At 38.6% G+C, this 13,434-nt stretch overlaps 1 protein-coding gene across 2 annotated transcripts in view; it reads left to right on the top strand.

The window, feature by feature from the left end:
• Nucleotides 1–13,434, top strand: part of PIK3C2A (phosphatidylinositol-4-phosphate 3-kinase catalytic subunit type 2 alpha) — a 114,631-nt gene that overhangs the window by 33,161 nt on the left and 68,036 nt on the right. The window contains exon 2 of one of the 2 annotated variants that reach the window (XM_008067326.2): nucleotides 5,322–6,450. The exons of the other annotated variant lie outside the window; for it this stretch is intronic. Coding sequence (XP_008065517.1) covers nucleotides 5,383–6,450 — 1,068 coding nt within the window. The 5' untranslated portion in view covers nucleotides 5,322–5,382. The remainder of the gene's footprint in view (nucleotides 1–5,321; nucleotides 6,451–13,434) is intronic. 2 annotated transcript variants of the gene reach the window in all.

Here is a 13,434-nt window from a genome sequence, read left to right as displayed (position 1 = left end):
GGAGCAGCCACTGCACTCCAGTCTGGGTGACAGAGTGAGACTCCGACTCAAAAAAAAAATAGAAAAGTTTGTTGCTAAGTAGTTATGTGACTTTCGTTTTGGTTTAAGTAAGAAGAAGATAAGGTTTATCAGGTGTTTTTTTTTTCTTTTTTGAGTTGGAATCTCACTCTGTCACCCAGGCTAAAGTGCAGTGACACACTCAGGGCCACTCAACCTGCTGGGCTCAGGTGATCCTTCCAAGTAACTGGAACTACAGGCATGGGCTGCCACCACACCTGGCTAATTTGTTTGATTTATTGTAGAAATGCAGCCTTGCCAAGTTACCTAGGCTGGTTTCGAGCCCCTGGGCTCAGCATAGTCCTCTCATCTTGGCCTCCCAGAGTGCTGGGATTTCAGATGTAAACCACTCATCCTCAGCAGGTTTATCAGTTTTCTGTTGCTATGCAACATATCATTCCAAAATGATTTTGTGAGTGGCAATCTGACTCGAGCTCAGTTGGGTGGTTTCTCTGCTGTTCTCACACCTTGGGCCACTCACATAGCTGTGGTCATCTGGAGTGTGGATGGATGGTCTAAGATGGTGGTGTCATGCACGTCTCTGGTGATTGGTGCTGGCTGCTAGCTGGGCTTCCCACTTCTTGCTCTTTCATCCTTGGTGAACATTCCGTGGCAGTAGCTGCACTTCCAGAGAGGAAGAGCTGAAGCAGTCAGAACTCTTGTGACCTATCTTGGAACCCTCCTCCGCCCCTTACCCTTGCTTCCACGGTGTCACTTCTCTTTGTTCTGTTTGTCAAAGTAAATCACAAGGCCCGCTCAGATTTAAGAGGGTAGAGAGACAGACCCCCGTCTTTATGGGAAGAGCAACAAAATCACATGACAAAGGGGAGAATATGTTGGAATGGGAAGAATTGATGCTCATTTTCCCTACACCCAATGTTTTATTGTGAAAATTTTGTCATGGCAGCCCAAGTTGAAAGAATTCCAAAATGAATCCTAATGTACCTACCATGTAGATTCTATTAACCTTTTTTTCTTGCCTCATCACATTTATCCATCCACCATACCTCCATCCAGCAGTTCTTCTTATTTTTTGGATATATTTCAAAGTAATTTGTAGATTTCTTCTGAGTATTCCGTGTATATTTAGCAAGAGTTTAATATTTAGTTTTTTCTTTTGATAATAACATTTACATAGAAAGAATTGTACAAATTTTTAGTATACATTGTGCCTATGATCTGCTGTATACCACAGAAGAGAAAAATGTGGAATAACTTGTCAGTGAAATGCCTCAGAAATTAAACTATAGTTATAAGAAAGAATTGTAAAATAGTATTCCAAGGACATTCCAGGAGCATTCTTTGAGTACCTTTTTCTTCATGTTCTCCACACTAATAATTTTTTCATTTACTATTACCTCAACACTTAGGATTTTTATTTGTGCTATGTTAATTTGAATTCACTTTGAGTTTTTCTCTGTGTCCTTTCATCTAGCCTTTATTGAGCTTATACTGTAGATAAGTACTATATTTGCTAGAAGGAAAGACCATGGGATGCAAACAGGGGCACACTTGTTTTATAGACATTTAAAACTAGGTGTGTGACAAACCAGATTAGATTAATAATACATACCTCCTTTTTTTTTTTGAGTTGAAGTCTTACTCTGTTACCCAGGCTGGAGTGCAGTGGTACATCTCTACTGCTGGGCTCAGGCAATCCTTCCACTTCAGCTTTTCAAATAGCTGGAATTACAGGTACATGCCATCATACCCGGCTAATTTTTTAATTTATTGTAGAGATGAGGTCTCAGCAAGTTGCCTAGGCTAGTCTTGAACCTGTGGGCTCAGGCAGTCCTCTCACCTTGGCCTCCCAAAGTGCTGGGATTATAGGCGTGAGCCACTGCGCCCGGCCAATAATACATACCTCTTATTTAATACTAATGCCCAAAGCCAGTAATAAGCACTTTTAGTTTTATTATTTCATTTGATCTGTACACAAATTTAGGAGATTGATACTTTTCATTTTAGTAATTAGGAAACAAAGACATATGGAAAAGTTTTCATCTGCGCAAGGTCATACAGCTTCTTTTTTTTGTTTTTGTTTTTTTTGAGTTGGAGTCTCACTCTGTTGCCCAGACTGGAGTGCAGTGGCTGCTCCCGGCCACCGCAGCCTCGACCTGCTAGGCTCCAGCGATCCTTCTGCTTCAGCCTTCAAGTAGCTGGAACTACAGGCACGCGCTACCATGCCCGGCTAATTTTTTGATTTATTGTAGAGATAAAGTCTCGCCAAGTTGCCCAGGCGGGTCTCAAACCCATGGATTCAGGCAATCCACTCACCTTGGCCTCCCAAAGGTGCGGAATTACAGGCTGAGCCACCAAGCCCGGCCTCATACAGCTTCTTAAACCAAGGTGGTGTGATTCCAGAACCCATGTTAAACTCCTGTATCGATATCATACTGATTCAAAATGGGAAACATGCCCTCGGTTACACAGTAGATAGCCAACTTTTTTTCTTTCTCTTTTGAGTCAGAGTCTCACTCTCACCCGGGCTGGAGTGTAGTGGCATGATCACAGCTCACTGTAGCCTCAACCTCTTGGGCTCAAGCAATCTTTCTGCCTCAGCCTCCTCAGGAGCTGGGGCTTTGGGCTCTTGCCACTACCCTGGCTAATTTTTTGATTGTTGGTAGAAACAAGGTCTCACTGTGTTACCCAGGCTAGTCTCAAACTCCTGTTCTCAAGCAATCCTCCCGCCTTGGCCTCCCAAGGTACTGGGATTAGAGATGTGAACCTCTGCACCTAGCCAGTACGACTATTTAAAAATGTTGATTTATCAGGCCAGGTGTGGTAGTTCACCCTGTACTCTGACCAATCAACAAGCTCCATGTGTTGGCCCACTTCAAAACTCTTAAAAATCCTAATCCCACGTTCCTCATGGAGATGAATTTGAGGTTTCCTCCCATCTCCTCTTTTGATGACTCTACAATTAAACCTCTTTCCCTGCTGCCAGTGACATTGTACTGATTTGCTGTGTGCATCAGGCAGCAAATCTATTATGATTAATATTCTACTCAAAGGTTAAGTTATGGTTGAATTAATCATATGATATTTTTTTTTTTTGTAGAGACAAGATCTCACTAGGTTGCCCAGGCTACAGTGGCATGATCATAGTTCACTGCAACCTTAAACTCCTGGGTTCAAGCAGTCCTCTCACTTCAGCCTCCCTAGTAGCTGAGATTATAGGCACACACCAACACCCTGGGGGTTTCACTAAATTGTCCAGGCTGGTCTGGAACTCCTGGCCTCAAGCTATCCTCCTGCCTCAGCCTCCCAAAGTGTTGGGATTATAGGTGTCGGCTACCACACCCAAACCATTATACAGTTTTGACTGCATTTGTATTCAATTATCTGCAATTAAATCAATATAAAATACCAAAATTTCTCCTTTTCAAAATATTTAAACATTTTTATTCATTAGAAGACTAGAAGCCGGGCTCAGTGGCTCAGCCTGTAATCCCGCGCTTTGGGAGGCTGAGGTGAGTGGATTGCCTGAGCCCTCAGGTTCGAGACCCACCTGGGCAACTTGGCGAGACCTCATCTCTACAATAAATCAAAAAAAATTAACTGGGTGTGGTAGTGCGTGCCTGTAGTTCCAGCTACTTGGGAGGCTGAGGCAGAAGAATCACCGGAGCCCAGCAGGTTGAGGCTGCAGTGGCCGGGGAGCACTCCCGTCTGGGTGACGGAGTGAGACTCCAATGCAAAAAAAAAGACTAGAAACTTATTTGTAAACATTTCATAGATCAGTTTATAAAAATTTATACTCATCTATTTAAGACAAATGCTTAATTCAGATCAAAATTACCCTATGAAGCAATATGACCATTTAATTTTTTTTTTTTGTCAGAGTCTCACTCTTTCCCTTAGGCTGTAGTGCAGTGTCACAATCATGGCTCACTGCAGCCTTGACCTGCTGAGCTCAGGTAATCCTTCTGCCTCAGCCTTCGAAGAAGCAGGGAGTACAGGTGTGAGCCACCACATCCAGCTAATTTTTTGATTTACTGTAGAGATGAGGTCTCACCGTGTTGCCCAGGCTGATCTCCGGTGTGTTGGTGTGTGCCTATAGTCTCAGCTACTACGGAGGCTGAAGTGGGAGGACTGCTTGAGCCCAGGAGTTTAAGGTTGCAGTGAACTTTGATCATGCCGCTGTAGCCTGGGCAACCTAGTGAGATCTTGTCTTTACAAAAACAAACAAAAAACTTATATGATGAATTCAGCCATAACTTAACCTTTGAGTAGAACTCCTGGGCTCAGATAATCCTTTTGCTTTGGCTTCCCAAAGTGCTGGGATTAGAGGCGTGAACCACTGTGGGGAAATGAGGAAACCATATTCTCATGCTTGTTCCGTTCCTCTGTGGGGAAGTCTTCCAACTGTTTGCTGGAATTCAGAGTCTGAAAAACTTTTTAAAGGATCCTTAAACAAAAACCTTGTGATTCTAATGTTAGAGATTCTGTCTATGGGAACAGTGGGGATACAAATAAATTCTTAAGTAGTCTTATGGCTCCAATGTCAGAAATTCTGTTAATAGGAACAGTGGGGATGCAAATGATCAGTATCTAGTGCTACGGGACTTTTAGCAACAAAGAAGTGGGCCAAAGTACAGCCTGATTAATGCTTACTTATATTTCTGTCCAGAACCCTGCATATAATTCTTGTCAACCTTCTGGAATTGGATTCAATTACAGCTTCATATAGCCTTAACACTTTGTCTTATTATTCCATCTATGTTACACCATACATTTTTAATATTTCTATAAGATTACAAACAGTTTTTCACATTGTATTTTGATAAAATTGTAGGTCCTTATTATATTGACTAGGTATTGAATGTTTTTATTCCTAATTGGCTTTTGAGCAATTTAGCAAATAGCAAAAGAGCAAAAACCATTTTGACTTGCTATTTGCATAACAGTAAACCCTATTTGAACTCTTGAAAATATGTGACTAGCACATAAGTCATTTCATGCCAAGAATTCTGCCAGAAGCGCCACTGGTTAATGGCAGCCATTGTGACTGCTGAAATGAAAGCGTCCTGTAAGGTCAGGAAATGAGGTAAAGTAATGTATGGCTAAACGTCTTCCTTAATCTAACAGTATATAAAAGGTATTAAGTGTTTAGTGAAACCCAGATTTAATTCAAGTGTTTTATTTATTTGATAGTGTATTTTTGTAAATGGCTTCAAATACTAAATCATATGAGGTAGGTTGCAAACAAAATAAATTTGTGTTTGGAAAATCTAATGGTGTGTTATGTTTATTTTTATGTACAGATCTTGCTATCTTGGAAGTTACAAGAAAATAATAGGGGAAGGTTTGGTCTTTTTAGTGGACATGGCTCAGATATCCAACAACAGTGGATTTAAACAGTGTTCATCGTCACACCTGGAGCCAACAAGAGCAAAAGATGTGGACAAAGAAGAAGCATTACAGATGGAAGCAGAGGCTTTAGCAAAACTGCAAAAGGATAGACAAGTGACTGACAATCGGAGAGGCTTTGAGTTGTCAAGCAGCACCAGACAAAAAGCACAAGTTTATAACAAACAGGATTATGACCTCATGGTGTTTCCTGAATCAGATTCCCAAAAAAGAGCAGTAGATATCGATGTAGAAAAGCTCACCCAAGCTGAACTTGAGAAACTATTGCTGGATGACAGTTTCGAGACTAGAAAAACACCTGTATTGCCAGTTACTCCTGTTCTGAGCCCTTCATTTTCAGCACAGCTCTATCTCAGGCCTACTGTGCAGAGAGGACAGTGGCCACCTGGATTATCTGGGCCTTCCACTTACACTTTACCTTCTATTTACCCTTCAACTTACAGTAAACATTCTGCATTCCAGAATGGTTTCAGTCCAAGAATGCCCACTTTTCCATCTACAGAACCTATATATTTAAGTCTTCCAGGACAGTCTCCATATTTTTCATATCCTTTGACACCTGCCACACCCTTTCATCCACAAGGAAGCTTACCTATTTATCGTCCAGTAGTCAGTCCTGACATGGCAAAACTATTTGACAAAATAGCTAGTACATCAGAATTTTTGAAAAATGGGAAAGCAAGGACTGATTTGGAGATAAATTCAAAAGCTACAGTCAGCAATCTACAGATATCTCCAAAGTCTGAGGATATCAGTAAATTTGACTGGTTAGACTTGGATCCTCTAAGTAAGCCTAAGGTGGATAATGTGGAGGCATTAGTCCATGAAGAAGAGAAAAATATTCCAAGTTTGTTAGCAGAGGACCCTTGGGATGCTGTTCTTCTTGAAGAGAGATCACCAGCAAGTTGTCACCTTGAAAGAAAGGTGAATGGAAAATCTCTTTCTGGGGCAACTGTAATGAGAAGCCAGTCTTTAAATATTCGAACAACTCAGCTTATAAAAGTCCAGGACCAAATGTCTCAGGTGAGTCTTTTCTTACTAACTTCTCAAGCGTAGTATAGCAGAGTTCATATTTGTGTGCATCATTTACTTGGAAAAATAAATATTTTTCATTTTGAATCTTGTGTATTTTTGTTCTCGAGTGTGCTTTGATTTGTAGATCATGTGGCAAAGGATTAAGTGTGATTAGGCCAATTGAAAAATTGCTTGCTCTTAATCTTTTTCTAGGATTGTAAGTAAAAAACCTCTAATCAGGGGTCTGGCTGTCATTTAGAGCATTTAAGATATTTGTATTTGTCTCTCAATATCTTCTCATTGCATATGTTCCCTTTTTTCTCTTCTGTATTTCTTTTCTTTTTCTTTTTTTTGAGTTGGAGTCTCATTCCGTTGCCTAGGCTGGAGTGCAGTGGCATGTTCGTGGCCCCCACAGACTTGACCTGCTGGGCTCAGGAGATCCTTCTGCCTCAGCCTTCCAAGTAGCTGGAACCATATGCGTGCGCCACCACACACAGCTAATTTTTTTACTTATTGTAGAGATGAGGTCTCACCAAGTTGCCCAGGCTGGTCTCAAACCCCTGGGCTCAGGCAATCCTCTCGCCTTCACCTTCCAAAGTGTTGGGATTACAGTCATGAGCCACTATGCATACTACATTGAAGAATTTACAAATGAAATGTAATAAATTATTTGTAGCTTTAATGAAATCTAGAGAGGTGTTGGCGTTTAGAGGGGTTTGTAGATGAAATAAAATTGGCCATATGTTAGTAATTGTTGACACTGATGATGGATACATGGGTGTTTGTTATGTTAGTCTACTTTTGTGTATGTTTGAAAATTTTCATAGTAAGTTAGAGGCCAAGGAAAGAGTTTCACAACTTTTCGAAAAAAGCAAAAGTCTGCTGTTCAAGCCCATCTGACTCTAAAAGTCCTTTGTTTTAAAAAAAAAAAAAAAAAAAACTCCGGTGATAGAACATACTGTTTTGGTAGTAATAAGTTCCTGTCATAGGAGGTAGTTAGACATGAGTCAAATAGCTTCCCAAACTTAGTTGTGTGTGTGTCACAGTGTCCTGAGAGCTTAGGCCTACCCCGTCCTGATTTGGAGGGTATTGTTGTCGGGGAGGAGGGTATGAAATTTGCAAAACTTGCCCTAAGAGATTCTGATATAGCCAATCTGCTACTCCCTGGGACTGGCATTTGGGACCTCTTGACTAGATGACTTTAAAGTTTCTTCATACCTCAAGAGCCTATGAAGTTGGGAAAGTGACAAGACAAATAGCAAAGTGTAAAAATAGAGTACCCTGGGAACAGTTTCTTTTCAGCTCAAAACCCATAGCATGGGTTGCTAATACTTTTATTGCAAAACTCAACTTCCTTTCCCTGCTTGACCTCTTTGGTTTAAACTGGTCACTTATGGTTCATCACGTGTTCTCCACCTTTTTTTTTGTGGGACAGAGGTGTGACACTCTTGTATGTCTCCCTGCATAATCTTTTCCTGCTCATTTAAAATATTTTTCATAGTATTATCTTAATATTTTCCTTATTTGGGGATACTTTCAAAAGTGTCTTCCAGGAATAACCTAAAGATAGAAAGAAGTCCTCCTAGCAAGATCTGGGTAATCAGCTCACATGGTTGTTGCAGATAGCTGCTAGTTGCTCAGGCTTTAGGAGTTAATTAACTAGACAGAATTAATTTTAACAGAAATATGTTCCTAGATTTTAGTTAAAGTATAGGGGAAGGATTACAGTAGTAAGTAAATGGGTTATGAAAAATACTGTTAAAAAGCCAGGAAAGCAAAAATAACATGACTTGGTCAGCTGATCAGAGATCAGAGCTAGGTTACTGCGGTGTGATACATCAGCCACTTTACTGGTAGCACTGCAGCATGACTGCAGAGATACAGATCATTCTATTATACTCTGCTCTATTAAAACCCCATCTAATAATTTTATTTGAACACATTCTAGGATGGACCACCAGTAAACTAGAGTGTCTCTTGAAAAGAGAAGACTGCAAGTTTCAGGATCTAGAAGTTATGCCATTTAAGGAATTGTTAAAAAGATTAGAAGTATTTTGCCTGGAGAAGAGAGTATTGATTGGAATTAAGTCACCGGATCTGAGTTTCTACATCTATGAAATAAAGTTGGTTAGACTAGATGGTTTCTGAAGTCTCTTTCAGTAATAATATTTAAAATTTAGAAAGTTGCCATGTAAACGAAGTGGACTTTTTTTTTTAGGTTTTGTGTTTTGGACATAGGTTTTTTCAGACCAATTCAGGGAGTAAAATACCTGAAAGTCATGGTGCTCTTGTAAAACAGAATGAAATACTGATATACTAAATTTTTTTCAATGTATTGTGTATTACTTTGTTTTACATTAGGTGGCATCTGCGCTAGATTTTAATAAAAATGACTGGTAGCAAGTGCTGAAAGTTACAATACATTGTAAGGAAAAGCTTAAAAATCAAGCATGTCTTTTTTTTCTTCTGTGAATTGAGAAATTCAATTTAGTAGCTTAATTTTAGAATCCAGTGTCCTAAAAATAAGAACAAGAGCCAATGGGGAAGAAAATTCAAGGAGACAGGTTTTATGGCTAAATATCTACAACTTATAATGGCATTCCTAATGGTTGCTCTCAGGTAGTAAACACAATTATTTTAGACATTCAATCAGAGATTTGGTGTGCACCTGTTACAAATGCAACAGAAAGAATTTTGTATGCAAAACCCCTTAATTAATGCTAAAATTTTGTCTGTTTTTTTGTGTATTAGGAGATAAAGGTTGGTTTGATTTAGACCAAAAGGGGGTGGTAAACAGCACTAGTAACAGGCTGACTCTCGAAGTCTGTGGCACAATTCATTGACTTGGACTTCTGATTTTTCACACACTATTGGTCCTATTTACAGACTTTTCCTTGAGCTTTGTATTTTTTTGATGGGAAATAATATTGCAATGCCCATTCTTTATAATTACTTTACATGCTCAAGTGATCATTTCCTGTAAGAACTTTGTGCTTTGTGGTAAAAACTCAACTCAGAAAGGTATTTTTCTTCTCACTCAGCAAGCTTATTTCCTGTTTCCTTCTCGTGTCCTTTGTTTTGTTTATAATAATCTGAATACTTTAGTTCAGTTTTTTTGTGTGACCAAAACCAGGAAAAGCCACAGTACTTAGGAACTGTGTCTTCTGACAATTTATGTTTAAATTGGACTTTTAGCTAATAGCTGTGAATTTAGCTACTTTGAACAGATTTCAGATTTTAGTGATAGATCATATTGTTTTCATAGAAGTGGTTTTGCAAAGTTCTGTGGATATTAACTCTTTCTAAAAGTTAATTATATTAACATAAGATTTTTAGTAGTAAACATTTATATTATTGACAAAATTTCTGTCATTAAAAAAAGGGAAAGTTAAACAAAATCTGATTGTCGTTGTCTGGCTGAATCTATTTGAATATCTCAATTAAGTCTCTTTGTAAAATAAAAAATATCCAAATAAGGATGCAACCAACTTTATATTTTATGAATAGAGACAGGATCTCACTATATTGCCCAGACTGGTCTTGAACTCCTAGCCTCCAGTGATCTTCCTGCCTTGGCCTCCCAAAATGCTGGGATTACAGACCTGAGCTACAATGCCCACCCAATGACTGATATATGTAATGCTTAAAGCTCGTTAATGGAAAAAGTGCTGTGTTCCATATAATTTCTAGGTAATATGACATAAATCTTGAACTGGTATATTATTGGTAGTATGTAGTATGTATACTGGTAGTATGTAAAGATATTATTGTAACTGCTTTACCGAGTACATACTGGTAAATTTTTGTAAATTATTTTAAACTTTCACCATTTATTTTAAGCCCCCAAACCTACCTCTGCCACCTCTCCTCTAGTAGATGACCTCTCTACCTTTTTTTACTTTTATTTTTGAACTGAGATCAAGGCCTTGAGAACTTGTTTGCCTCACATTTCCTCTTCTTTCTGGTTTGGAGGAGAGAGATATTCCTTTTTTTTTTTTTTTAACAAAACTGAACTCTTTTCCCTCTTTTCTTGTTCCTGTCTTCCCCAGTTAATACTTTTTCTTTTTTTTTTTGAGTAGGAGTCTTTTTTTTTGAGTTGTGCAGGCTGGAGTGCAGTGGCACACATGGCCACCAGAGCCTTAGCCCGCTGGGCTCAGGAGATCCTTCTGCCTTAGCCTTCCTAGAAGCTAGAACCACAGGGGCATGTAGTTAATACTCTTTAAAGAGGAATTTGTACTCACTACTTTTCCAGTCTCTTGCTCCCCTTTTCTTATTCCCATCATGTTACAGAATTGCCAGTCCAGTGATCATATTCACTGTCTAGCCCTTTTGCTTACTTTTCAAAAATGGACTGCATCCTTTTCTTGAAATTTCTGTTGCCCTAGGTAAATCTACTTTCTACTTTTCATCCTGTGATTTTTGACTCCTTGTCCTTTGTCTAGCCTTTAAACAGAGGCATTCCCCTAAAGATTTTGTTGTTGGTTGTCTTTAATAGCTCTTAACTAGTTCTCACTTTGTCTGTGCTTTATCCCTGAGACTTCAAATTACTTAGATTGAAAGTCGCTGATCTAGACTCTTCTAGTGATTTGACTTCCTTGGCTATCTGTGGTTGAGATGCTGTGATGGCTAATTTAATTTTTCAACTTGACTAGGCCATGGGGTGCCCAGACATCTGGCCTAACATTAGTCTTGCTATGTCTATGAGTGTGTTTCTGAGTCAGATTAACATTTGAATTGATAGACTAGGTAAAGCAGATTGCCCACCTATTATGGGGGGGGCTCAGTTAGTTGAAGGCCTGTGAATGTGGCTAAAATAAAGCCTTGAGTGCCACATAAGAAAAGTTTGTAAAGTCAGGCGCGGTGGCTCACGCCTATAATCCCAGCGCTTTGGGAGGCCCAGGTGAGAAGATTGCCTGAGCCCATGGGTTCGAGACCAGCCTGGGCAATTTGGTGAGACCTCATCTCTACAATAAATCACAAAAACTAACTGGGTGTGGTGGCATGCATCTGTCTTGCTATGCTACCCAGGCTGGTCTTGAACCTGTGGGCTCAAGTAATCTCAAGTAATCCTCCTGCATTAGCCTTCCAAAGTGCAGGAATTACAGGCATGAGAGACCTTGCCCAACCCACAATCTGTTTTTGAAGAACAGACTTCTTCGAGGAAAAATGGTAGTTGGATCAAGCAAAACATCAGGTTTTCTACAATTTTGCTCCCACAAAGGTCACAATGTTGTTTTTCAGGTTTTGGTTTTTTGAGATTTTTTTGAGAGAAGGATTGGTGTAGTGATTAAGCGTGTAACAGTGGAGCCAGGCTGCCTGGATTGAAATTTTAACTCTACCTTTATTAACTGTATAATCTTGTGAGTTAATTAACTTCTCTGTGTGTCATTTTTTCATCTGTAAAATGGGAATAATAATTGTACCCACCAAATAGAGCTTTTTGATAAATAAATATATAAATGAATGATTGAATGCCTATACATTTCTTACAGTGGAGCCTGACACATAGTAAATTCTCAGTTGTTATTTTTAAAATAATAGTAATAATTAGAAAAGGTTTATCAAATACTAATGAAAATTGCTTCTACTCTCTTTAAAAGGTTATTGAAGGAACTTCATAGTTTCTTATTTTTAAAAATTATGATTTCTATGGTAAATTCACTGTTCTATGTAAGTGAATTTTAACTTGTTTTTGGAGGGAACAAAAATTTAACAAATTGAACTAATGATTGAGTGCTATCTAAATGTATATAAAATTCTTCAAAAATATAAAATTCAACAAAATGTTACAGGTGTAAGATACATATAATACAAATATATGCAACAGAATGCAATACTATGATGTTTGGTTCAGACTAAGCACTTAGTGTTAGAGGGAAGAATTGCTTCATGAGCAATCATGAAGGGCGTTATAGATGAAGTGGCATCCAGTTGGGCCTTTAAAAATTAATAGGATTTTGACGCATGTTTTGAAGGCAGGTTAAGAGGAAGACATTTTAGGCAAAGAGAAGGTTCAGAAGCAGGATAGCTTGATTTGTGTTTTATAGGAACAGGATATGATTCAAACTAACTGGAACAGAGAAATGTTTTGGTAAGTTCTGGGAAATAAGATTGAATTACACTGTGGCAGACTTGGAGTATAAAACCAGAGGATTTGCTAGGAAATATCCAATCCCATTCTTTAGAGTAGTATAGGCTGTTTGCTACAGTGCTTGTTTCTGTAACACAAATTAATTGATATGTGGATGATAACTATGTGATTGATGTCAGTATAATGGCAAAGATAGCATTAGTTTAGACAAGATCTTTCCCAGCATATTAACATTTGGAACAATCAAGAAAAAAGTTTTTCATGCTTTAAGAAAAAGCTTTAGCACTATATGAAAATGTTAAGAAAAACACTGAAAATCCTGCAGAATTGTCTTTTTATGAAAATGAGTGCCTTCAAGAGCAGTTCTACATTCCACAGTATTAAGCTATGTGGTGAAACAGCAAGTGCGGGCAAAGAGGCTGCAAAGAGATGTCTCTTTTAATTACGAACTTTTTTTGTTTGTTTGGTAAAGAAGTATGCATTCAAAAGCCCCAGAATTTCAGGCTTCAAAAGGAAATAATACTAGGTGCAAATGTGAGCAAATATTTAATCGTGCTAATATGTTTTATAAGGACTTGCTGTTGTTTTATTTAGGGCTTTGATTGTAGAGTTACATTGATTTTTAAAAAATAATTAATTAATTTAATTTATTTATTTGTTTATTTTTTGAATGGGAGTCTCACTCTGTCGCCCAGACTGGAGTGACATGGTACACTCATTGCCACCCTAACATTGACCTGCTGGACTCCGTCAATCCTTCCACCTCAGCCTTTCAAGCAGCCGGAACTACAGGCATGCGCTACCATGCCTGGGTAATTTTAAAAATTTTTTATTTATTTTTATTTTTTATTTTTTTTGAGTTGGAGTCTCACTGTCGCCCAGACTGGAGTGCAGTGCTGCTG

The sequence above is a fragment of the Carlito syrichta genome, unplaced genomic scaffold (assembly GCF_000164805.1).
Source record: "Carlito syrichta isolate Samal-C Ts95f unplaced genomic scaffold, Tarsius_syrichta-2.0.1 Scaffold309476, whole genome shotgun sequence".
In the NCBI taxonomy this organism is placed as follows: domain Eukaryota; kingdom Metazoa; phylum Chordata; class Mammalia; order Primates; family Tarsiidae; genus Carlito; species Carlito syrichta.
Note: the sequence above shows the minus strand (reverse complement) of the source record. Positions and strands in the feature narration are given on the sequence as shown.